General features: G+C 42.3%; 2 protein-coding genes and 1 long non-coding RNA gene across 7 annotated transcripts in view; 1 reads left to right on the top strand and 2 right to left on the bottom strand.

Annotated features, from left to right (window-relative positions):
• The window catches only part of RNF168 (ring finger protein 168), a 40,759-nt gene extending 34,671 nt beyond the window's left edge, over positions 1 to 6,088 (bottom strand). The window contains exons 1-2 of one of the 5 annotated variants that reach the window (XM_045812606.2): positions 5,788 to 6,087; positions 5,103 to 5,439 (exon numbers count right to left, since the gene is read on the bottom strand). In XM_045812606.2, the coding sequence (XP_045668562.1) occupies positions 5,103 to 5,403 (301 nt within the window). In that variant the 5' untranslated portion in view covers positions 5,404 to 5,439; positions 5,788 to 6,087. Of the gene's footprint in view, positions 1 to 5,102 lie in introns of all 5 variants that reach the window. The other 4 variants (XM_045812607.2, XM_045812609.2, XM_045812610.2 and 1 more) reach the window with 4 other exon arrangements.
• A 157-nt stretch (positions 6,089 to 6,245) lies between these two features.
• LOC148110229 (uncharacterized) lies at positions 6,246 to 9,687 on the top strand. The gene is made up of 3 exons (XR_015724178.1): positions 6,246 to 6,538; positions 8,793 to 9,025; positions 9,490 to 9,687. It is a non-coding gene; the product is annotated as an uncharacterized LOC148110229 (long non-coding RNA).
• SMCO1 (single-pass membrane protein with coiled-coil domains 1) lies at positions 9,453 to 14,451 on the bottom strand. Its single transcript, XM_045812605.2, has 3 exons — positions 14,277 to 14,451; positions 11,028 to 11,177; positions 9,453 to 10,603 (listed from the first exon to the last, which is right to left on the bottom strand). The coding sequence occupies exons 1-3, from the start codon at positions 14,315 to 14,317 to the stop codon at positions 10,159 to 10,161; spliced, it is 636 nt and encodes a 211-aa protein (XP_045668561.1). The 5' UTR covers positions 14,318 to 14,451; the 3' UTR covers positions 9,453 to 10,158.
• Positions 14,452 to 24,733: the final 10,282 nt, after the last annotated feature.

Here is a 24,733-nt window from a genome sequence, read left to right as displayed (position 1 = left end):
ATGATCCCAGGATCCCGGGATGGAACCCTGCTTCTCCCTCTCCTTCTGCCCCTCCCCAACCCTCATGTTTTCTCTCCCTCTCTAGAATAAATACATAAAATCTTTATTAAAAAAAAAAAAAAAGAACACAAGTTTTAGTGGTAAGCACTTAAGAGAAGGCTGATGGACTGCTGTCAGCAAAATGGCAGAGCAGGAAGCTCCAAGCTCTCATCCCTCCACAGAAACATCAAAAAACAAGTAGAAACTATCAGAGCCAACATCGTCCATACTCTGAAAAACAATTAAAGGTTTACAGCAACCAAGAAAATGGTGAATCAAGAAAAAGGCAACTTCAAAATAGTAGGAAAGTTCTGTGGCATTTTTACTCTTGCCCCACCTCCTCCTCAGTGTAGTGTCAGTCTTGAAGGATACCCACGTTGTCAGAATAGGACACTGGTTCCCATTCTGTAGGGGGTGGAGCATACCGAGGGCAAGGCACATGCTCCAAAAACACGTGACAAGACCCCCAAACTTTCACCTTGGGCTGATCCCTAGGCTCAGTGCAAGCCTGGCTAAGGTTTGAAGGACCACCTCTGCACTGAGCCAACATTCCAAGACAAAAAGGTGCTTTTTTGTTTTGTTTCTTTTTGTTGTTTTTTTAGGTCCTGAGATTCAAGGAATCTGTCAAAACACTAACTGAACACAAGCTAAGGCAAAGAGACTCAGGTGACCACACGCAACAGGCATATAGTCTTTGCAAAAACGGTCTGGGAAAGTTAGTGAATAAATGGAGTATAACAGCCTTCAACAATCAAAAAAATGGTGAACTCTGGGAAAAGGGAAGAATCTGACTTCCAGCATCACTACATTCAAACTTCCAATTTCTGGGGGAAGGGAAGTGGGGGATTGGGATAGGCCGGTGACAGGTACTAAGGAGGGCACATATTGCATGGTGCACTGGGTGTTATATACAAATAATGAATCATGGAATGCTACATCAAAAACTAAGGATAGGGGCGCCTGGGTGGCATAGCGGTTAAGCGTCTGCTTTGGCTCAGGGCGTGATCCTGGTGTTATGGGATCGAGCCCCACATCAGGCTCTTCCACTATGAGCCTGCTTCTTCCTCTCCCACTCCCCCTGCTTGTGTTCCCTCCCTCGCTGGCTGTCTCTATCTCTGTCGAATAAATAAATAAAATCTTAAAAAAACAAAAAAAACCTAAGGATATACTGTATGGTGACTAACATAACATAATAAAAAATTATTTTAAAAAAAACGAGGAAAAAAATGAAAAAAAAAAACACCAAAAAAACAAAATGTCCCACAAATGTCCAATTTTCTCAAAAAAAAAAATCACAAGGCATAAAAAGAAACAAGAAAGTATGGACAATTCGAAAGAACAAGATAAATTAACAGAATCCATTTCTGAGGAGGTCCAGACATCAGATTTACTACTTAAAAACTTTAAAACAGACATTTTATCAACAATGCACTGGGAAAACTGGATATGCACATTTAAAAATTGAAGATGGACCCTTACCCTATACCACATTTAAAAAATTAACTCCATACGGATTAAAGACCTAAGTATAAGACCTAAAACCATAAAGTTCCTAGAAGAAAACAGGGAAAAAGCTTTATGACATTGAAATTTAGCAATGATTTCTTGGATATGACACCAAAACCACAAGCAACAAAACAAAAATAAACAAATAGGACTACATCAAACTTAAAAAACTTCTGTGCATCAAAGGACACCATCAGCAGAGTGAAATGGCAACCTATGGTATGGGAGAAAGTATTTGCAAATCATATCTGATAAGGAGTTAACATCTAGAATACAACTCAATAATAACAAAAAAACAAATAACCCAATTAAAAAATGAGCAAAAAAAGACTTGAATAAACATTTCTCCAAAGAAGATATACAAATGGACAAAAAACACATAAAAAGATGTTCAACATCATTAGTCATTAGAGAAATGCAAATCAAGACTACGATGAGATAGTATCTCATACCCATTGGGATGGCTCCATTTAAAAGAAACAAAAAAACAAAACAAACAAGCAAACCCCAGAAAGTAAGAAAATAATAAGTGCTGACAAGGATATGGAAAAATGCAGTCCTTGCACATTGCTGGTGGGAATGTAAGAGTGCAGGCTATGGAAGAGTATGGCAGTCCCTCAAAAAAAAAAAAAAACCCCATAGAATTAACATATGATCCAGCAATTCCCTCCTGGGTACATACTCAAAGGAGGTGAAGCAGGAACTCAAAAAAATACTTGTACACCACTGTTCATAGCAGCATTATTCACAATAGCCAAAAGGTAGAAGTAACCCAAGTGTCCACTGATGAATAAACAAAATGTGGCAAATACAGTCAATGGAATATTATTCAGCCCCAGAAAGGAATGAAATTCTTTTTTTTTTTTTTTTTTTTAAAGCAGGCTCCACACTGGGCATGGAGCCCAACGAGGGGCTCGAACTCACAATACTGAGATCAAAACCTGAGCTGAAATGAAGGGCTGGATGCTTAATCGACTGAACCACCCAGGTGCCCCAGAAAGGAATGAAATTCTAACACATGCTACAATATGGATGAACCTGGAAGACATCTAAGTGAAATAACCCAGATACAAAAGGACAGATACTATGATTTTACTTATATATCTAAAGTGGTCAAATTCATAGAAACAAGAAGTAGGATGGTGGTTAAAAGGGCTGGGGGGAGAGGGAACTGGGGAGTTACTATTGAATGGGTATGAAGTTTCAGTTTGGGAAGATGTAAGAGTTCTGGAGATGGATGTTGGTGATGATTGTACATCGGTGTGACTGTACTTAATGCCACTGAACTGTACACTTAAAAACGGTGGAAATGGCAAATTTTGTGATATACTCTACCACAATTAAAAAGACACAGATACTAAGATACCACTTCACACCTAGAGGATGGCTATTTAAAAAATAAAAATAACACCAAAAAAAACCAGAAGATAGCAAGTGTTGGTGAGGATGTGGAGAAACTGGAACCATTATACATTGCAGGTGGGATAGCAGAATAGCACAGCCCTGTGGAAAAGTTCAGCAGTTCCTCAAAAAGTTAAACACAGAATTACCATACGAGGGGCGCCTGGCTGGCGCAGTCGTTAAGCGTCTGCCTTCCGCTCAGGGCGTGATCCCGGTGTTCTGGGATCAAGTCCCACATCAGGCTACTCCGCTAGGACCCTGCTTCTTCCTCTCCCTCTCCCCCTGCTTGTGTTACCTCTCTCGCTGGCTGTCTGTCAAATAAATAAATAAAATCTCTAAAAAAAAAAAAAAAAGAATTACCATACGAGGGACGCCTGGGTGGCTCAGTCACTTAAGCATCTGCTTTCAGCTCAGGTCAGGATCCGGGAGTGCTGGGATCCAGTCCCACATCAGGCTCCTTGCTCAGTGGGAAGCCTGCTTCTCCCTCTGCCTGCTTTGCCTGTTCTGCCTGCATCTCTCCCTGCTTGTGCTCTGACAAATAAATAAGATCTTTAAAAAAAAAAAAAATTAACCTTTCTACCTTTATTAAAAAAAAAAAAATGACCATATGATCCAGCACTTCTACTCCTAGGTACATACACAAAAGAACAGGAAATGTTCAAATACTTATACATGAATATTTATATCAGTACTATTCAAATAGCCAAAAGATGGAAACTCAAATGTCCACCAACGGATGAAGAGATAAACAAAATATAATACAATCCATAAAATAAATATTACTTAGTTCTACAAAGGAATGAAGGACTGATACAAACTATAACTGTGTATAACCTTGGAAACATCAAGTGAAAGAAATCAGACACATAAATCACATACTGCATGAATACACTTGTATGACAAATCTAGAACAAGCAAATTCATAGACACAAAGTCGACAGAAACTTGGGAAGAAAGGGTGGGAAAGGAGAAGAATGGAGAGTCACTACCTAATGGTTAAAGAATTTGGGGTGATGAGAAAGTTCTGGAGGGGCGCCTGGGTGGCTCAGTCAGTTAAGTGTCTGCCTTCAGGGGCGCCTGCGTGGCTCAGTCAAGAGTCTGCCTTCGGCTCAGGGCGTGATCCCAAGGTCCTGGGATGCAGTCCTGCATCAGGCTCCCTGCTCAGCGGGGAGTCTGCTTCTCCCTCTCCCCCGCCCCAACCAGCTTGTGCTCTCTCTCTCTCTCTCAAATAAATAAAATATTTTTTAAAAAAGTTTTGGAAACACAGTGATGATAGTTGTACATTGTGAATATAACTAATGCCATTGAATTTTGCACTTAAAAAGGTTAAAATGGCAAATTTTATGCTATATATATTTTTCCACAATTTTGAAAAAACTAATGATGTGAAATATCAAAACCAGTGAATTGTACACTTTAAATATATCAATTCTATGTGCAGATATCAATAAAGCAGTTTTAATAAAGTGTAACTACTACTGAAAACATCATTAAAATGGCAGATTTGTTATACATATTTAGCACAATATAAGTAATTCCCCAAAAAAGGCAAGTACACCAGAGCACAGGCACCATATTCAAAGCCTAGACAAGAAACACTGCGTGGCCTATAGATCACCTAAGTGTGCTAGAGTCAAGTCTACAGGGTGGAGGGCTTTAAATAAGAATAAATGAACTAGAAGGACCTGGTCACTAAACGCTATTTGAGGCTCACTGCATGCTTCAGGGAAGACTTAAATAAATGGAGATGTAGTGCTGTAGTCAAGTAAGTTAAATAAATGAAAGCAAAAGAAATACAAGAATCCAGTACTTTCTGTCCTTCTGGGGTTGCTCTACTGACTGACTACTGCTCATCTGTGAATATTTATATACCTTTCACATGACTGAAGGCGCTATGTGGGCCATTCTTCTGGGTTTCTTTGTTGTCATTTTTAACCCCCCCAAAACAACTGAACACAGCCTGGGCATTCTAACAATGAACAAAATCTTACCATCGACCTCAATCAACATTTTGGGGCCCATAAAACCCAAATCCCCGAGGAAAATTTAGACAAATATTAATCGGCTTTTTATTCTTCTCGAAAATGGATTAGTGGTCATTCACTTTTTAAAGGATTTTGGTTTTTCAGACAACACGCACGCTGGGTTTTACTCACCGATTTCCTCTGATTCCTGCCCAGAGACTCTAAGCTTGCATTCCTTTGGATAGTGTTTTTGGATTATCTCCCACAGTTCCATGTTGACAAGAGAATTTCTTCGGGTATGGTACCGGGTCCACGAAGAGACCCGGCGGCGACAGAAGGGACAGCATAAACTTGCCTTTTCGACAGTCGATTGGAAGCATGGTTTACAGAGCGTGTGGTTACAAGGCAGTGTTACGGGCTCGATTAGGATTTCCACACAGATGCGGCACTGGCATTCTGACAAGGAGGGGATGGCGCTTTTGGGTACAGCCATTTTAATATGCTAAAAAGGCATACTCAACATCAATACCTGAAAGAGAAAGAATCTTATTTCCGGCCCAACTACGGAGAAAGGAAATTAACACCTCTGTGTTTAAATATTATGCCCAGCAGCGTTTCAGAATTCAAGGACTGGGAGCATCACATAACTTCTTGAAGCAAAAAGGCGCTCTGCCATCTAGGGAAACAGGACTACTCTGGAAGGCGGCGTATTTGTCCATGTTTAAGACAAATGTCGGGTAAGGAAACGAACCTTTCCGTCGGGAGACCTCGGCTGCTCCGAGACATTAGCACAGCCGTTGCGGCAAGGCTGGCAGTGCGCTTCAGCTCTCCCGCGCGCGAGAGGAGGTTCGCGCCAAGTTCCCCTCCTCCCTCTTACCAGCTGAGGGTGCTTCCTTAGCTCCCGGCAGCCAAGCCCCAGGCAGCCCAGGCCCGAACCTTCGGGGCCTCAGCTCCGCGAAGAACGCTGTTTCCGCCCGGACGCCGGGCTGAGCTGGAGCAGGACTTCCGTTTTACCGTTGTCGTGGCGGCAGCACGCGAACCCCCGCGTTCCAGCTTTCGTGCACCTTGGCCGTTTCCCGAAGCTCTGAGCCCACAGTCCCCTTTCTTCGGTCAGCCCAAAATACCTAATCTTAGCAGTGGTGCCGTAGCAACCCGACAAGGACTAGTGACGTCACAACTGCCCACCCAAACGGCCCCTCCCACCCAGAGAACCGCCCAAAGGCCGACACAGCTGATGTTCAGAGGGGTGGGACTTCCGGTCCTATGAGCGGGGCCACTCCGGCCCCGCCCCTCTCCGGGCGCGGCAAAAGGCCCTTCCCTTGAGTTGCAGTACCTTCCGCTGCGGCAACGCTTGAGTGTCGTGTGGTTTGTATCTGGCAGAAAAAGGGAAGCCTCAAGACAAATTAAAGACCAGAAATTTTAAAAATCCTTCCCTCTTCCTTTTTTTTTTTTTTAGATTTTATTTATTTATTTGACAGAGAGAGACAGCCAGCGAGAGAGGGAACACAAGCAGGGGGAGTGGGAGAGGAAGAAGCAGGCTCACAGCGGAGGAGCCTGATGTGGGACTCATCCCAGAACGCTGGCACAGCTGGGAACGCTGGCAGACGCTTAACGACTGCACCACCCAGGTGCCCCTAAAAATCCTTCCCTCTTCTTAAAATTCTACTCCTCAGACTACTTTTTAGTTTCTGCTATCTTGTACCAAACCTCTTAGGTCGCTTTCTAGAGTTCTTAGGAAAGCATTTCCTAGGTTGATGTCCAAGAAAGGATGTGGTCAGAGAATCCGCAAACTTGCTACAATTTAACACGCGCTGCCACAGCCTTTTCCAACCCACCCCTTCTGAAGTCTGAGGCTCAGAGATAGGTGGTTTTAGGATTGCCTTCCCTTCTAAGTGCTGTCCAAAACTGACCTCTTGTGCTCTGGGGCCGAAATAGGTAAGGCGAAGACTAAGAGCTTGGGTATGAAGAAGGAAGATAGTTCCTTGCTCTGCCAGGCAAAGGAGGCTGCAGCAGGCTGATGCCTCCAAGACTGCGAGCCCCGCCAGGGAAAAAGGCTGAGGAGTTTCATAGGAAATTACAGGATCTAGGCAGCTTAGACAGGAATCTGGTACGTGCTGCCCCCACGTTTCTTATGTTTTCGAGGTGGTCTCATGACTAGCACGGCCATGGGTCGTCCAAGTCTTGTTACTAAGTGTCAACATCCGTACCCAGTTCTTGGAACAAAAGATTCTACAGAAAAACAAGTGAAAGGGAGGGGGAGGCCTCAAGAAAGAGGAAGAGAAACATTTGTTCAGTTTAAAGTTAAGATTCGCTGAAGGATTAGTGTGTCCATCTTAATTTCCATCCATTCATTTCTTCTTTATGTTTTTAAAATTTTTTACCATCTTATTCTTTTTTTAAATTATTATTATTTGTTTCAGGGGTACAGGTATGTGATTCATCAGTCTTATATCACACCGAGTGCTCATTACAACACATACTCTCCCCAATGTCCATCACTGATCCACCCCATCCCCCAACCCCCCTCCCCTCCAGCAACCCTCAGTTTGTTTCCTAAGATTTAAGAGTCTCTTATGGTTTGTCTCCCTCTCTGGTTTTGTCTTATTTCACTTTTTTCTCTCTTCCCCTATGATCCTCTGCCTTGTTTCTTAAATTCCACATATCAGAGAGATCATTTGATAATTCTCTCTCTGATTGACTAATTTTGCTTAGCATGATACCCTCTAGTGGAATGCAACTGATTTCCGTGCATTGATTTTATATCCTGCCACTTTACTGAATTCCTGTATGATTTCTAGCAATTTCGGGGTGGAGTCTTTTGGGTTTTCCACCATGTCATCCGCAAAGAGTGAGAGTTTGACTTCTTTGCCAATTCGGATGCCTTTTATTTCTTTTTGCTGTCTGATTGCTGAGACCAGGACGTCTAGTACTATGTTGAACAACAGTGATGATAGTGGACATCCCCGCCCTATCCCTGACCTTAGGGGAAATGCTCTCAATTTTTCCCCATTGGGAATGATACTCACTGTGGATTTTTCATAAATGGTTTTTATGATACTGAGGTATATCCTTACACTGTTAAGAGTTTTGTGGGTTTTTTTTTTTTTAAGGTTTTTATTTATTTGTCAGAGAGAGAGAGCACAGCAGAGAAAGTGGCAGGGAGAGGGAGAAGCAGACTCCCCACTGAACAAGGATCCTGATGCGGTCGGTACTCTATCCTAGGACCCTAGGAACATGATCTGAGCTGAAGGCAGATCCTTAACCAACTGAGCCACCCAGGCGCTATTAAGCATTCAACTATGATCTCGTGGCTGACAACCAAATCTTGTGCTTTCAGGCCATAATTTAAAATCTTAATTCATCCTAATGAGTTACTTTGTTGTTTTGCCTACTTGAAGGATCAATTCATTGTGCTTCCTCCAGGAAGTATTCCTCAGTCACACAGTGATAACCTTCCTCTGAACTCACCCCATCATGTATTGCCTAGTGATAGTGGTTTTTATTGTAGTCTTATTATTTAACTCTTGCATTTTGATTTCTATGTTCAGGTAGATAGGTCTATGTAATGGATGCATTTTATGTGTTTACTCAGATTTCCTTGGCCTTGTTTACTTTTGGCACCCACAGTCCCTTGCTCTGCCGGAAGCTGACCAGTTGCATTTCTAGAATCTCTGACCCTTCCTTTCACTTCTGGACTCCAATAAAACACTGCACTGAACAAGGCAGGCACTGGCTTCCCACGGCTGCTTGCAGGGCTTAAATAATGCATCCTGGAAGTATGTTGGGGGGGTGGTCACTCCCTATGGAACAGACTTTGGCCAACTGAAAACAGTAGACTAAGTAAGCATGACAGAGAAATTTCCTTTCCATCTTTCTTTCTAGGCATGGTTTTCCCAAACAGTGTGTCTGGAGAAGGACAAGACAGTGCTTTTTTTTTTCAAGATTTTATTTTTAAGTAATCTCTACACCCAACGTGGGACTCAAACTTACAACCTTGAGATCAAGCGTTGAATGCTCTACCAACTGCACGAGCCAGATGCTCCAAGACCGAGTGCATTTATCTACCAAGCACGCTGCTGTGTCTCATGGCTCATTTTCAAAGAAGGGCCAGCAAGGTAACACATCATATTGTATTAACTTTGAATCCTCTGCCTAACTCCTTCCAGAGTGTTACCTCTTTTTGGTTAATCTGAATTTGTACCTCCGAAATAAAGCATAAGCACTTAACCTTTACCTGGCAGACAGGGTCCACATTTTTAAATGTTTCTGTTATTCCTAGCACCTAGTACATGGCATTTGGTATTCAACAAATTTTTTAAAATTTTTAAAAGATTTTTAAGTTATTTCTATATACAATAGAAATTTCTATATCCAACCTACAGCTCCGAGATCAAGAATCACATGCTCTATCAACTGAGCCAGCCAGGTGCCCCAATAAATATTTTAATACATAGTCAATGTATAAGAGTTCCCTTTCCAGTGTAAAATAACTATGGTAGTGTACCAGAGAGAAAATGCACAACATATAATATATATTAGGTGTTTTTTTTTTTTAAGATTTTATTTATTCATTTGACAGAGACAGAGACAGCCAGCGAGAGAGGGAACACAAGCAGGGGAGTGGGAGAGGAAGAAGCAGGCTCCCAGCGGAGGAGCCCGATGTGGGGCTCGATCCCAGAATGCCAGGATCACGCCCTGAGCCGAAGGCAGATGCTTAACAACTGAGCCACCCAGGCGCCCCTATATTTGGTGTTTTTATTGGGTTTTTTTTTTTTTTTGTCTTTTAGTATATAGTACATTCACATGGTTCAAAATTAAAAATGTAAAAAACGGATTAACAGTAAAAAGAATTCCTCCTACCTTTGACCCCTAGCCTCTTTGTTTTTTTTCTTAGACAACCAATGTTCTTACTTTCTAATGTATCTCTTCGGAAGAAGCTTATGAAGTTTATGGATATATTTTTTAGCTTGTGTGTGTGTGTGTGTGTGTATTTGTTTTTGCCCTTTATTTCCACTTAACAATATATAGGAAATGTTTTAAAACAATACATCTTGGTGATAGCCCCGTCAAGCTTTTTCATTTTCTTATATTGCTACACAGAAAGTATCCATTCTATCAATTTATCATATTTTATTTAAAGTTCCCCTCACTTTTGCTGTAAAAATAAGCCTGTAATAAATTGCACATACATCTTTTTTCCCCATTTGCAAGATAAACTACCAGAAGTAGAATCTCTTGGTCGTCAAAGTTAGTTTCTGACTGATGGTATCAGCTCTTTCAGGGATGACTTTTGCTCTTCGGGGGCCCTCACTGCTTTCCCCTTCTCAATGACCTGAACAGCCCTCAGCAAACCATCCTGCAGAGCCTGATTCTTTACCATGTTAGTGATCAGGAAAGGGACGTCCCTGATACACATCCTCCTCACTTTAGCACCATAGTATTCTGCCTTGCTACTGTGTGCAATAAAGAAGGTACAAAGTGCTGTGATATCTCCTTCTTGCAGTCCACACTCCTCCAGAACAGACTCCCACACAACCCTAATGCGCTGGTTCTTGACTTTCCGTCTCAGGACAGAGGCTAAGGTGGGAAGCCCTCTCACCAGGTCTGGCAGCTTCTCAAGCACACGAGTGTGCAAGCAGATGAGTACTTCAATGACGTAGCTGTATAAAATATTCAGTTCCATTGGAGTGAATCTACAAAAGATGTAGAGAGCTTCTTAATCCATAGAACTCCTTATGTGCAAACATAGAATGAATTCTACTAGGGTACAAACCCACTAGAAGAACCAGCTGTTGATTTTAGAAAATATTTTAGAAATAGGGCCTGCACTACACGGGATAGCTTAGTTCTCAGGCCACTCACACCACAAATTCCTCCACAGCAGAGGAGTTACGTCACCCATCTCTGTGTTAGTAAGACATTGGCAAACAAGAGACACTGTGATGAGATGTATATGGCAGTGCCGGCGTATAAACAGGTGCCAAATTAATCGTTTTTGAATGAATTAACCTTAAAAAAGATGATTTCTTCACAATCCATTGAAATTCAAGTTTAGAATGACCACTGCAAGCTCTCGCAAAGTCACAAAATTCCACTGATTTCTCATTGGATACTCACTTGGGTGCCAGGACTGCCGTCCACAGCTCATCTTGGGCTGCCTGGCTTGCCAAAGCCTTGCTATGCTGTTCAAATCTCTGGGTCAGACTATCCTTGGTGAAGTCCAGTTCTTTAAACTGTGCTTCTAAGGCTTGGAGTCTGTGGTCTACTCTATAGGATAAAAGAATCAAGGGGGACTTTAGGACAAGGGACAAAGGTTTTGCCTTAAGATAAGGCTCTAATACATTGTTTATAACCGCTATTAATTTGGGTAGCTATTTAAATTTAAGATTATGAACAGATGTTGCTATTTGCTGTTCTCTCCAGCCATCACCCCAGTTCCCAATTCCTTATATTGCCAAACTTTTTAATTGTCTGATTATTTGAAGTATCTGCCATGTCTTGATTTTGTATCGTACTTTATACTTTCGAAAGTGTTTTAGGGGCACCTGGCTGGCTGAGTCAGTGGAGCCTGCAACTCTCAATCTCAGGGTCTTGAGTTCAAGCCCCACATTGGGCATGGAGCCTATTTTTTTTTAAAAAGTACTTTAAATACAAGCATTACTTTGATTCTCACAATAAGTATAAGAAGTGAAGCAGTGATTTTTATCATTTTACAGGTAAAGAAATTGAGGGGTGCCTGGCTGGCTCAGTCAGAAGAGCATGGGACTCTTGATCTCAGGGTCATGAGTTCAAGCCCTACATGGGTGTAGAGATTACTAAAAAATTAGTAAACTTTACAGATAAAGGAATTGAGCCTCCAAAAGATTGAGACTTAATGTCATAGCTTCCTAGTGCTGGGACCACTATTTAATAAGGTGCCTTTCTCTACTCTATTCTGACTGCCCAAATCCTATCCAACCTTCAAGGATAAGTTCACTTTCCACTGCTTGCTTGAATCCCCTAACCTTTCTGCCTAGAGATCACCTTGCTGACTTAATTTTCACAAGGACTGCCTCCACTAATTTTTAGAGTTAGCATTTCATGAATGAAATTGTAAGCTGTTGGAGGGAGGGAATCAGAGACTATTTCTGGGACATCTTTATCTGTCCCCTAATACCTAGCAAAGGCCTTAGACAGAAGTAATTAAACACGTCTCATCCGTGATACGAGTGAGTTGCTGAGCTGTGCAACCCAACAAGGGCATTTTGGGTAGCTCTGAACAGCCTTACTCACCAGGGGGCGCTGTGGCACCAGAATTATGTCAAACTGAATCAGAGAACTGGAAACAACCACACAGCTCACTTGCCTGAAGGCCCCCACAATTGTTTTCCGTGAAGGAAGTGAACACAAATACACATACCACTTCCCTGAGCTTCTATGTCCCCAGTGACCTGAATCCTCTTATAGTTGCCCAGGTTCTGTTCTTGACCATCTTTTCTTCTTGGTCCTCACTTTATCTCAAGGCTAATTCAGCTTCAGGTACCACATTTCTCCTGAGCTCTAGACCTGTAACGTTTAACTATGTTTTGGGCATCTCCACCTGGAGGGAGATGTCAAACTCAACTGTCCTAAACTGAACCTGCTAACTATTCCCCTCCCCCATCATCAGAAATTACTATGGTGGCATTTTCTCACTGTTTTGGATATTTTTTTTTAAAGATTTTTTATTTATTTCACAGAGATACACAGCCAGCGAGAGAGGGAACACAAGCAGGAGGAGTGGGAGAGGAAGAAGCAGGCTCCCAGGGGAGGAGCCTGATGCGGGGCTTGATCCGAGAACGCTGGGATCACGCCCTGAGCCGAAGGCGGACGCCTAAGGGCTGCGCTACCCAGGGGCCCCTTGGATATTTTATTTACATATAGATAAGGCCCGCTATGAAATGTATAATGTTTATAGGAGTGTAAGCCTGCAGGGCCTAATATGCCGGCAGTTTCTGTCTGCATGTCAAACAGTGTCATCTGGCATGCTGTTTGTATTAACTTTGACCCCTTTAAGACTGTATTACTTAAAGGTCATCTCTAGCTTGAAGTCTAAGAGAGGAACTCTAGCTGGTCGGTCAGTATAGAAGTTCACAATTGTTAACAGTTCTTTGGAAGCGTCTCATCAAAAAGGATTCCCCCACCATTCCAAATAAATCCTAAACCACATGTCTGCAAATCCAAATCTGTTTTCTATTACAATTGCCCAGCTTAGTGATATCACCATCTATTCAATTGCTTGAACTAGAAATCTCAGAATAATTTTTACCTTTTTTTTCCCCTTCCTCTCCATTATTGCCTCTAAACTACCCCTTCCTCTCCATCACCACTAAACCAGTTAATAACTATCTTTCACTTTAACCTAGGATTACAGTAGCCTAACTGAATCCTTTCTTTCAATTTCTGCTACCTCTAATTCATCCTCTAGAAATATGCGTCTTTCTTTTTTAAAGATTTTTTTTTTAATTTATTTATTTGTCAGAGAGAGAGAGCACAAGCAAGGAGAGCTGCAGGCAGAGGGAGAAGCAGGCTCCCCACTGAGAAAGGAGCCCAATGCGGGACTCAATCGTAGGACCCTAGGATCATGACCTGAGCCGAAGGCAGACGCTGAACCGACCGAGCCACCCACACGTCCCTAGAAATATGCTTCTAAAACATAATTCTGATCATGTAACTCAACTGGTTATCTATGTTGTCCATTGATACAGTTAGAGCCAAATTGGATATCCTTAGGAGGATAAACATAAAGCCCTTAACCCTTTGCTCCCATCTTCTGCCAGTTCTCTCGTATCTTAGTCACTAATCATGTGAGACATCTAGCCTCTGACTGATTCCAGGCTTCTGTGGCTTCCAGGTACTTTTCCCCACCCCAGAATTCCTTCCCATATTTTTCTTTCACATAACCTTTTACTCACACTTTAAGATTCAGCTTAAATATGTCTCTCTGAAGGGTTCCTTTTCCTAGTATAAAATCCTTTCTTCATGTTCTCATGGCCCTTTAGGAATATCATCATCATCAGGGCAATCACATTAAATTCTAAGTCTTTTTGAATACTGCTGTTATCCCTCTCGGCTTTGAGCTCCTTGAGGACAGAAACCATATTTTACTTATTTTGTATACTTAGAATATAGCACATGCATTAATTGAATGGAATTCACCTGGGAGTAATTTTTTATTATTAATTTATATATATTTTTAACCTGGAAGACTTAAACCGCTTTAAACAGAGACAGAATTCTAATTAGCTTGTCTATAGTTCTTTGCCTATTTTTATTCTTTATTCTTCTCTTACCCATCTTCCCAGAAAAGCAGACAATGCTTGCTCCCTCCCTGTAGCCCTTAGCAACCTTTTCATTGCCTCCTTCAAGGATGTGGTTTCATTGTTCATCTTCTTAAGGCAAAATGAAAGGAAACAAAACAAGGAAAACAAAAACCTAATGGAGGTTCGAATCCAGGGTTTTCTGCTGTCTTCCTCTCAGCAACAGGCAGCAGCAGTATGAGTATTTGATCTAAATTTTGCCTGAAAGGTCACTCAGTCCAAGAAGCTTTTAATAGCTTGTACATCCAAATATAGTTTCAAAGAACTGATCGTGTGAGCACAGGTGTCCTAGAACGCACTATAATATTTGCTTTTGTAAAATAAGCCATAGTACATCAACATAGCAAAACAATCAGATGTGATCGCGGCTCTAGGTGTATTTCAATAAATGTATATATGGATATACAAATATATACATATAAATGGATTAAATTTGATGGAAATATTACTCTCGAATTTTAACAACTTAATTATTCTATTATAATCTAAATTAGGTTTAAAGACATTCCCAGACCTTTTATGATGTATTTTATCAATGCTAAAAATCTAATCACCCTTAGAAACTAATAAATATTTATTGAGAGTTTCTAGTATTAGATTAGGTATTGAAAATAAAAACAGACAGGGGCGCTTGGGTGGCTCAGTCAGTTAAATGTCCAGCTCTTGATTTCAGCTCAGGTCATGAACTTGTGAGATTGAGCCCCGCACTGGGTGTGGAGCCTGCTTAAGATTTTCCCTCTCTCTGTCATGCTGTCTCTCTCTCTCTCTCAAAATACATACATACGTACATACATGCATAAATACATAAATAAGAAAATAAAAACAGACATAAAACAGGATCCCTGAATTCAATGTGTTTAAACCCTAATTGGGAAGACAGGACATAGACTTAAAAAGAAAATGTATATAAAATGTTGTGCACCAAATAGGTACAGACCATAAAAATCACAGATGAGAGAGTAAGTCACTAAAGGCTTAGATAATTGAGAAATGCTAACACTGAAGGTAGAATTTGGGCTTAGGTTTAAAGGAAATGTAGGTCTTTGATTATCAGAGAAGACAGAGAAAGATATTACAAACTGGAGTAATGTGAGCACAATCACAAAAGCAAGGTTCATGATGTAGTCAGGATACAATGATATGCCTTATGCAAAAAATTCATGTGAGGAAAAGAAAAATAACAACATTTAATATTTTAGTATGTATGTATGTATGTATGTATTTGCCAGAGAGAGAGAGAGCACACAAGCAGGGGGAGCTGCAAAGGGAGAGGGAGAAGCAAGCTCCCTGCTGAGCAGAGAGCCTGCCGCGGGGCTCCATCCCAGGACCCCAGGATCATGACCTGAGCTGAAGGCAGATGCTTAACCACTGAGCCACCCAGGCGCCCCTGAATAAATAAGACAAAAAAACACCAAAAAAATTTAACCACTTTTTACCATTTTTAAGTGGAGGGTTCTATGGCATTAAGCACATTTACCCTGTCGCCCAACCAACCACCACCACCAGCCTTCTCCAGAACATTCTCATCTTCCCCAGCTGAAACTCTATACCCATTAAATGCCAACTCCACATTCTGCCCTCTCCTCACTCCCTGAAACCACCATTTCACTTTTTCATCCCTATGAATTTAAGTCCTCTAGGTCCTCATATGAGTGGAATTGTATTTTTGTCCTTTTGTAACAGGGAAGAAAGTTTTTCTGGTGACAAAAAACACATAGTAGAAATGGTCTGTCTTCATTCCTCATATTGTTGAATCTTCATGTAACGCCTGGTACTGCAACAGTCACCCTTTTATGACGGTGAGGGGAACCAGCCTCAGAGAGCAAGCCAGGACAGCAGAGCAGAGAGATGAAAAGAACCTGTCACAATGGAAAGTAGTATGAAAGTTCCTCAAAAACTTAGAACTGGAAATCATATGATCCAGCAATCCCACTTCAGGGACTATATTTTTTTTAAAAGAGGATGTTGAAGAGGTGTCTGCACTCTGACGTTCCTTGCAGCATTACTCACAATGGCCAAGATATGGAAACAACCTAACTGTCCAGAAAGAAGGAAATCCTACTTTCCTGTCAACATGGGCAGACTTTCATGGCATTATGGTACGTGAAATAAGCCCAACAGAGAAAAACAAATACTGCAGAGTATCACTTACATGTGGAATCTAAATAAAAAGTCAAACTCGGAAAGTAGAAAAGTGGTTGCCAGGGGTGGGTGATGTGGTTTTGGAATATAGGTGAGGTTCGATGGGGTAAGGTCCGCAGCCAACAACCAAGAAAGAATTGTAGAGACATCTTTGGTGCAAAACGGTGGTTTTATTGCAGCACGGGGAGAGGACCGTGGGCAGAAAGAGCTGCTGCACCAGGGTTGTGAGGGAGGACTGATTATATACTATGGGGTTGGGGGAGGTAAGGAGAAAGGGGGGTTATCAAAACAACTTTTATATGCTAAAGAGGACCGACCTACAAGATACCTGGAGACCTTGCCTTTGTCAGGTTAAGGTGGTTTTCCCCTCTAGCAGGGTATTAACATTAAGACAGTTGGGAGATTCCTGAAGAATGTCACTAGGTCCCACCCAGGAGGTGGGGGGAGGTTGCGGGGTGTCCCCTATCTTCAACCAGCCTTCTGCTCCCTCATCAGTAGGGAGTGGGGGGACATAGGGAGATTGTAAAGGGGTAAGGGGAAAAAAAAAACCCAAACCAGAAACCTGTCACCAAATTAACCTCCCATAGAATAATAATTCCATTGCTCATGTACTTATTGTAAGAAGGAACTTCACCTCGTTGATAAGCCTTTCATAGTTGGGCTTCCGTTCTTTTTTTTTTTTTTTTTTAAGATTTTATTTATTGGGGCGCCTGGGTGGCACAGCGGTTAGGCGTCTGCCTTCGGCTCAGGGCGTGATCCCGGCGTTCTGGGATCGAGCCCCACATCGGGCTCCTCTGCTATGAGCCTGCTTCTTCCTCTCCCACTCCCCCTGCTTGTGTTCCCTCTCTCGCTGGCTGTCTCTGTCTCTGTCAAATAAATAAAATCTTTAAAAAAAAAAAAGATTTTATTTATTTACTCTACAAAGAAAGAGCGGAAGCAGGGGGAGCGAGAGAGGGAGAAGCAGGCTCCCTGAAGGGAGCCCGATGATGCGGGGGCCTGATCCCAGGACCTTGAGATCCTGACCTGAGCTGAAGGCAGACACTTAACCGACTGAGCCCCCCAGGTGCCTCTTGGGCTTCTATTAAGGAATGAACAGTTCAGTGAAGGATACTTTTCATATCAGGTTCCTCTTTGCTGAGGCTTTTTGGAAGCCCTTCATTCGTTTTCTTATGGGTAGGTTAGTGGCTAGAATCTTGACAAGGAAGCAAAACAGAGAAGGGAGAGTGGCGGAGACTCTGATTTAAACTGGTATCTCTGTCTCCTGCTCACTCAGAATAAGGCATTGTGGAACCTCACCCCCAAGGCAAAAAGTAAAAAGTTCTGCTGTGGAGTCAGAGCCTCCCAATGCCCCCCGCCCCCCACCAGTGCTGTTTCCTGCAGGGTGCTGCCTGCCTATCCAGATCCAGTATTTGTTCCCTTCTCCCCACTTTCACTGACTACCTCTTAAAAAAAATTAGTTTTATTTATCTGAGAGAGAGAGCGAGAGAGAGAGCACAGATAGGGGATGAGGAGGGCCAGAGGGAGAGGGAGAAGCAGACTCCCTGAGGAGCAGGGAGCCCAATTCCAGGACCCTGAGATCATGACCGGAGCTGAAGGCAGACGCTAAACTGACTGAGCCACGCAGGCGCCCCCCACTGACTACCTCTTGTCCATGTAGACCTAAACAATAGCTGCCGGTCACTCCATCCTTGATTGCCTGATTGCCTTTTGTCCAAATTTTTGTAATTTCCTGATCTCATTTGCCAGAACCATCTTCCAGACCCTCCCGGTCCCCTGTCATTGCTTTCCAAGTTATTTTTTAACTAGTGAACTTGATTTTTTTTTAAGATTTTATTTATTCATTAGAGAGAGAGAGAGAGAGAGAGACATCCAGTGAAAGAGGGAACACAAGCAGGGGGAGTGGGAGAGGAAGAAGCAGGCTCCCAGCAGAGCAGGGAGCCCGATGCGGGGCTTGATCCCAGGACCCTGGGATCATGACCTGAGCTGAAGGCAGATGCTTAATGACTGAGCCACCCAGGCGCCCCTGAACTTGATTTTTTAAAGCAGCTTTATGTTCACAGCCAGAAGAGCCGAAAGTACCGAAAGTATCCCCCGCCCTCAGACAGGCACAAGTTCCCCACTGTAGACCTCCCACATCACAGCGGTTACAGTAGCTACTTCTGATGGGCCTACACTGACTCATCATTATCACCCAAAGTGCATGGTTTACATTAGGGTTCACTCTTGGTGTGGTCCACTCAATGGGTTTTGACAAATGTATAATAGCATGTATCCACCATTGTAGTAGCATACAGGATAGTTCACTGTCCTAAAAATCCTCTATGTGCTGCCTATTCACCTCTCCTTCCTGCCCCCCACCACCCCACAGCCCCTGGTAACCACTGATCATTTTACGGCCTCCATAGTTCTGCCTTTTTCAGAATGTCATATCACTGGAATCCTACAGTATGTAGCCTTTTCAGATTGGCTTCTTTCACTCCTACTATGTGTTAAGTTTCCTCCATGTCTTTCCATGGCTTGATAACTCAGTTCTTTTTAGTGCCGAATAATATTTCATTGTCTGGATGTGCCACAGTTTCTTTATTCACATACCTACTGGAAGAATCTTGAGTATTTCCAAATTTTGGCGATTATTAATGAAACTGCTATAAACATCCATGTGCAGGTTTTGGGGGGGGGGGGCGTAGGTTTTCAGTTTATTTGAGTAAGTACCAAGAAGCATGATTGCTGGATTGCATGGTAAGAGTATGTTTATGGTTGTAAGAAACTGCCAAACTGTCTTGCAAAGTGGCTGTACCATTTTGCATTTCTACCAGCAGTCAATGAGAGTTTTTGTTGCTTTGCATCCTTGCCAGCATTTGGTGTTGTCACTGTTTTGGATTTTGGCCATTGAAGATGTGTGCAGTTGTATCTTATCTTTTTAATTTGCATTTCCCCAATGACAAGTGATGTTGAACATCATGGCTTACTTGCCATCTGTGTATCTTCTTTGGGGAAGGGTCTGTCCAGGTGTTTTGCCCTTTTAAAATCAGCTTGTTTATTTCTTACTGTTGAGTTTTAAGGGTTCTTTGCATATTTATCAGCTGTTTCTCCTTTCCTTCCTCCCTTCCTCCCTCCCTTCCTCCCTCCCTCCCTCCCTAACTTCCTTCCTTCCTTCCTTCCTTCCTTCCTTCCTTCCTTCCTTCCTTCCTTCCTTCCTTCCTTCCTTCCTTCTTTTTTCAATCAGTTGTGTCTTTTTCAAATTTTTTCTCCCGCAAACCTTTTTATAACAAAGCTGTAGCCTGGATTCCTGCCTGCTCTCTGTTGCAGGGTATAGACCTTTGAAAGAATGCTGTGCTCAAAAGCTGAACAGCGGTGCCAAGAAATAAATAGTACTCTTCTCTGCTAAAACAAACATCTGAAAACAACCCTCTAAAGCAGCAGCAGGTTTTGGCTGTTTATTATAGAGCTGAATCAAGTACTAACAACTGGATACTTTGAGTACTATCAGTGCTGAACTCAAAGGACAGATACTAATAGAGTAATGTTATTTTCAGAGGCTTCTAACTCAGGGAAAAGATCCAGGAGTTTTTGCTAGAGATTAAGTTACCTACACTAAAACATCAGAGAAAAGAGTTCGTTCATTTGTGAATTTATACAGACTACGGAAGGATTCATGCATAACGTCTGAGCTTGTATTCTATAAAGAGAATTGTATACATTTTATCAGTTCCATCTCCAGACTCAACTTTGCACCTGGCCCAGTCACCATATAAAAACAAGATCCAGACCACAGAGCTGATGCTAGGCAATCACTCCATTTGCTTACAACCTGCTTGTGTTTGTTTCCTTCTCCTTCGTTTCTAGACTCGAGTTTCCAAAATCTGGTTTAGGGGCGCCTGGGTGGCTCAGTCGGTTGGGCATCTGCCTTCTGCTCAGGTCATGATCCCAGGGTCCTGGGATCAAGCCCCGCCCCAGGCTTTCTGCTCAGCAAGAGCCTGCTTCTGCCTCTTCCTGCAGCTCCCCCTGCTTGTACTCTCTCTCTCTCAAATAAATAAAATATTCAAAATAAATAAATAAACAAGTGAATGAATAAAATAAATAAAACCTGGTTTTAGTGTCCTTCAGACCAAACTATCCTTGAGCTCTGATCAGATTGACACAAATTCTTGTTTTACAACTTCTTAGTTCCATGAGCTTCTGCTGAGTACTTAATATCTCTCAATCCCTATTTCTATATTTATAAAATGGGGATCATAGCAGTAGCAAAAAAACTTTGGAGGGGTTGAGCCTCAGGTTCCTTCCGTTCTCTGTCTCATTTTTCTACTTCTGTACTGATCATGCTTCCTGCAGTCACCTCAATTCTCATTTATGTGAATTTGTGCAATTCTCATCTTAGGGCCTGCTCTAGGGTAAGCTAAATTAAGATTCTGCCCTTACTATCTGTGTCACATTTCTTGTTCAAGCATTCATCGCAAAGAAATTTAGCAGACCCTACCAGTTAGATCAGCTATTAATCCCACAATGTGTGTTAGTTTCCATTTTATTTTACACATATAGGTACATTCATAGGTAGTGGAGTTCTTATGGAACTTCCATTAAGGAACTGCTAAAAAAGACATACAAACAGTTTACCTACTTCAAGTCTGCTGAATTTTTTAAAATTAGTAAGACATTTTTATTTTTTAAAGATTTATTTATTTTAGAGAGAGAGAGTGGGGGAAGGGGCAGAAGGGGAGAGAGAATCCTGAAGCAGACTGCTTGCTGAGTGTGGAGCCCAACAGAGGGCTCTATACCATGACCCTGAGATCATGACCTGAGCCGAAATCAAGAGTCGGTTGCTTAACCAACTGAGCCACCCACCCAGGCACCCCAATTAATAAGACATTTTAAAAATTGAAGTATAACATATACACAGCTGTATATCATAAGCTTGATGACTATAATGTGATATAATAAATTTATTTTTGGTCTTTGTCCCAGTTCTGGGCACAGAGCTAATAAACTGGTGGTAACTTCCTAAGTGTTAGAACCATAGAACATCTGTGATAATGTTTTTTGTCCTCAGCTCCTATAACAGGTGAAAGCAGCTTTCATTTTAATATTTCGTTTTTATCTCTAGTTACTGAAATAGCTCCAGAGTGATAAAAGTGAAAGGAGTGCCTTCTGTTATTCATAACAAGTCCCTTTCAACCAAACCTGAATTTATGGTAAGGGGGCAATTTTTAGAAAGCCCCCAAGGATAAGGGCTGGTTGCAAGTGAACCACCAGTGTGATTAGAGAGTTGGAATTTTCAACCCCACCCCTCAACCCCTTGGGAGGAAAGAGGGCTGGTGTTAAAGAGATTAAGTTTAATCACTAATGGCCAACAATTTAATCAGTCATGCCTACTATAATGAAACCTCCAAAAAAATCCTAACCGAAAGGATTTGGAGAAGCACCTGGGTGGCTCAGTTGGTTAAGCATCTGCCTTTGGCTCAGGTCGTGATCTCACGGTCCTGGATCGAGTCCCACATTGGGCTCCCTGCCCAGCAGATAAGCTCCTTTTCCCTCTCGCGCTCCCCCCCTGCTTGTGCTCCCCCCTGCTTGTGCTCTCTGTCAAATAAATAAATCTTAAAAATAATCCTAAAAAATAAAAGGGTTTGGAAAGCTTCCAGGTTGGTGAACAAGAACACATCAGTAAGTCAGGAGAGTGGTATACCCCAAACTCCACAGAGACAGAAACTCCTATGCTCAGGACCGTTCTGGACCTCACCTTATGTATCTCTCATCTGGCTCTTCATTTATATTCTTAATATATCCTTTGTAATAAATCAGTAATAATGACTAAACTGTTTCCCTGGGTTCTATGAGCAATTCTAACAAATTATCAAGTTTGAGGAGGGGGTGATGGGAATCTCTGATTTATAGTTAGTCAGAAGTACATGTGACAACTTGGGACTTTTGATTGGTTTCTGAAGTGGGGACAGTCTTGTGGGACTAAGTCCTTAACTTGCAGGGTCTATGCTAACTCTTGGGAGTTAGTTTTAGAATTGCTTTAAACTGTAGGACACCTAGCCAGTGTCTGCCAAGAACTGGAGAATTGCTTGGTGTGGAAAATCCCACACATTTGGTGTCAGAAGTATTGAGTATACGGGGCGCCTGGGTGGCTCAGCAGTTAAGCGTCTGCCTTGACTCACGTCATGATCCCAGGGTCCTGGGATGGAGCCCCGCATCGGGCTCCTTGCTAGGCAGGAAGCCTGCTTCTCCCTCTCACACTCCCCGTGCTTGTGTTCCCTCTCACTGTCTCTATCAAATAAAATCTTAAAAAAAAAAAAAAAGATGTATTGAGTATAGAGAGGAAATGGTGCTTTTCCTTCCAGATTTATCACAAAGTGAACACCCTCATGTAACTTTAGCCCAAATCAAGAAATAAAATATTGCCAACATGCCAGAATTGGCACGGACCTCAGGGGCCCTCCCAATTATTGCTCTCCCTTTCTTCCCAAAAGATAACTACTGATGTAGTTTTGGAATGTTTGGTGGGGTGAAGTCCACAGCCGATGGCCAAGAAAGAATTCTCGAGACAAGACGTCTTTGGTGCAAAAGGGTGGTTTTATTGAAGGACAGCAAAGAGCAGCTGCATTGGGGTTATGAGGGATGACTGATTATATACTTGGAGTTGGGGGAGGTAAGGGAAAAGGGAGGTTTTCAAAACAACTTTCATATGCTAAAAGGATCTAAAAGATACTGGAGGCCTTGCCATTGTCAAGTTAAGGTTGTTCTCCACCCCCCCCACCCCCTGTCTATTAAGGCATTAACATTAAGATAGTCGGGAGCTTCCTGGAGGAATGTCACATATACCCCACCCAGAAGTGACGGTTGGGGGGCGGTTTGCAGGGTGTCCCCTTATACTTTGTCCTCAGCTGGGCTTCCGCTGCCTCATCAACTACTATGTCTCATTGTATATTAGTTTTCCCTATTTTTTACCTTTTTGTAAATGGAATCATACAGTATGTATTTTAACAGCTTTATTGAGATATAATTCGTATATCATAGAAATGACCCATTTAAAATGTTCAATTCAGGAGTTTATAGCGTATTCACAGAGTTCTGCAACCATCACCACAATCAATGTTGAACACTGACATCACTACAAAAAGAAACCCTGTACCCATCAGCAGTCACTCCCCATTCCTTCCTAATCCCTCCACCTCCTACCCATTTATCTACTAGCAACTATTTATCTACTTTTTGTATATATAGATTTTCTTGTTCTGGACATTTCATATAAGTGGAATCACACAATATACAGTTTTTTTGTGACTGCTGCTTTTTCTTAGCATAATGTTTCCAAGATTCATCGATATTATAGCACGTATCTGTATTTCATTCCCTTTTATTGCTGAATAATATTCCATTATGTGGTGCAATGGACTGAACTGTATCCCCCAAAATTCGTAGGTTGAAACCCAGTGTGACTGTCCTTGGATATAGGGACTTAAAAGAGGTGATTAAGGTTATATGAGGTCATAAGGGTGGAAGCCTAATCCAATATGACTAGTGTCCTTATAAGAAAAGGAGATACCAGGGATGTGCATGCATAACAGAAAAGGCCAGATGAAGACACAGTGAGAAGGCAGCCATCTGGAGGCCAAGGATTGAGGTCTTGGGAGAAACCAAACCTATGTATACTTTGATATTGGACTTCCAGCCTCCAGAAATATGACAAATACATTTGTGTTTTTTAAGCCATCCAATCTCTGGTATTCTGTTATGGCAGCCCCAATGAGGGAACAGAAGGCTGGCTGAAGACAAAGCATGAGCTGACACCCTGCAACTTCCCCCCAACCCCCACTCCTGGGTGGGACATTCTTCCAGGAATCTCCCAACTATCTTAATGTTAATGCCTTGCTAGAGGGGAAAAACAACCTTAACTTGACAAGGGCAAGGCCTCCTGTATCTGGGTATCTGGCAAGGCTTCTGGTATCTGGGTATCTCGTAGGTCCTCTTTAGCATATGAAAGTTCTTTTGAAACCTCCCTTTTTCCTTACCTCCTCCAACCCCATAGTATATAATCAGTCATCCCTCACAACCCCGGGGCAGCAGCTCTTTCTGCCCACAGGTCCTGTCCCCGTGCTTTAATAAACCACCAAATGGAAGTTCTAGAGCTGAAATATGCAACATCTGAAATTAAAAATGTGCTCATCTATGGAACATAAGAACTAGGAAGATCGGTAGGAGAAGAAAGGGATAAAGAAAGGGGGGGTAATCAGAAGGGGAAATGAAGCATGAGAGACTATGGACTCTGAGAAACTGAGGGCTTCAGAGGGGAGGGAGGTGGGGGAATGGGATAGGCTGGTGATGGGTAGTAAGGAGGGCACG

This window comes from Ursus americanus, chromosome 4 (genome assembly GCF_024610735.1).
Source record: "Ursus americanus isolate L20-20 chromosome 4, mUrsAme1.1.p, whole genome shotgun sequence".
Lineage (NCBI taxonomy): Eukaryota > Metazoa > Chordata > Mammalia > Carnivora > Ursidae > Ursus > Ursus americanus.
The sequence above is the reverse complement of the archived record's forward strand: the minus strand, read 5'-3'. Positions and strand labels throughout refer to the sequence as shown.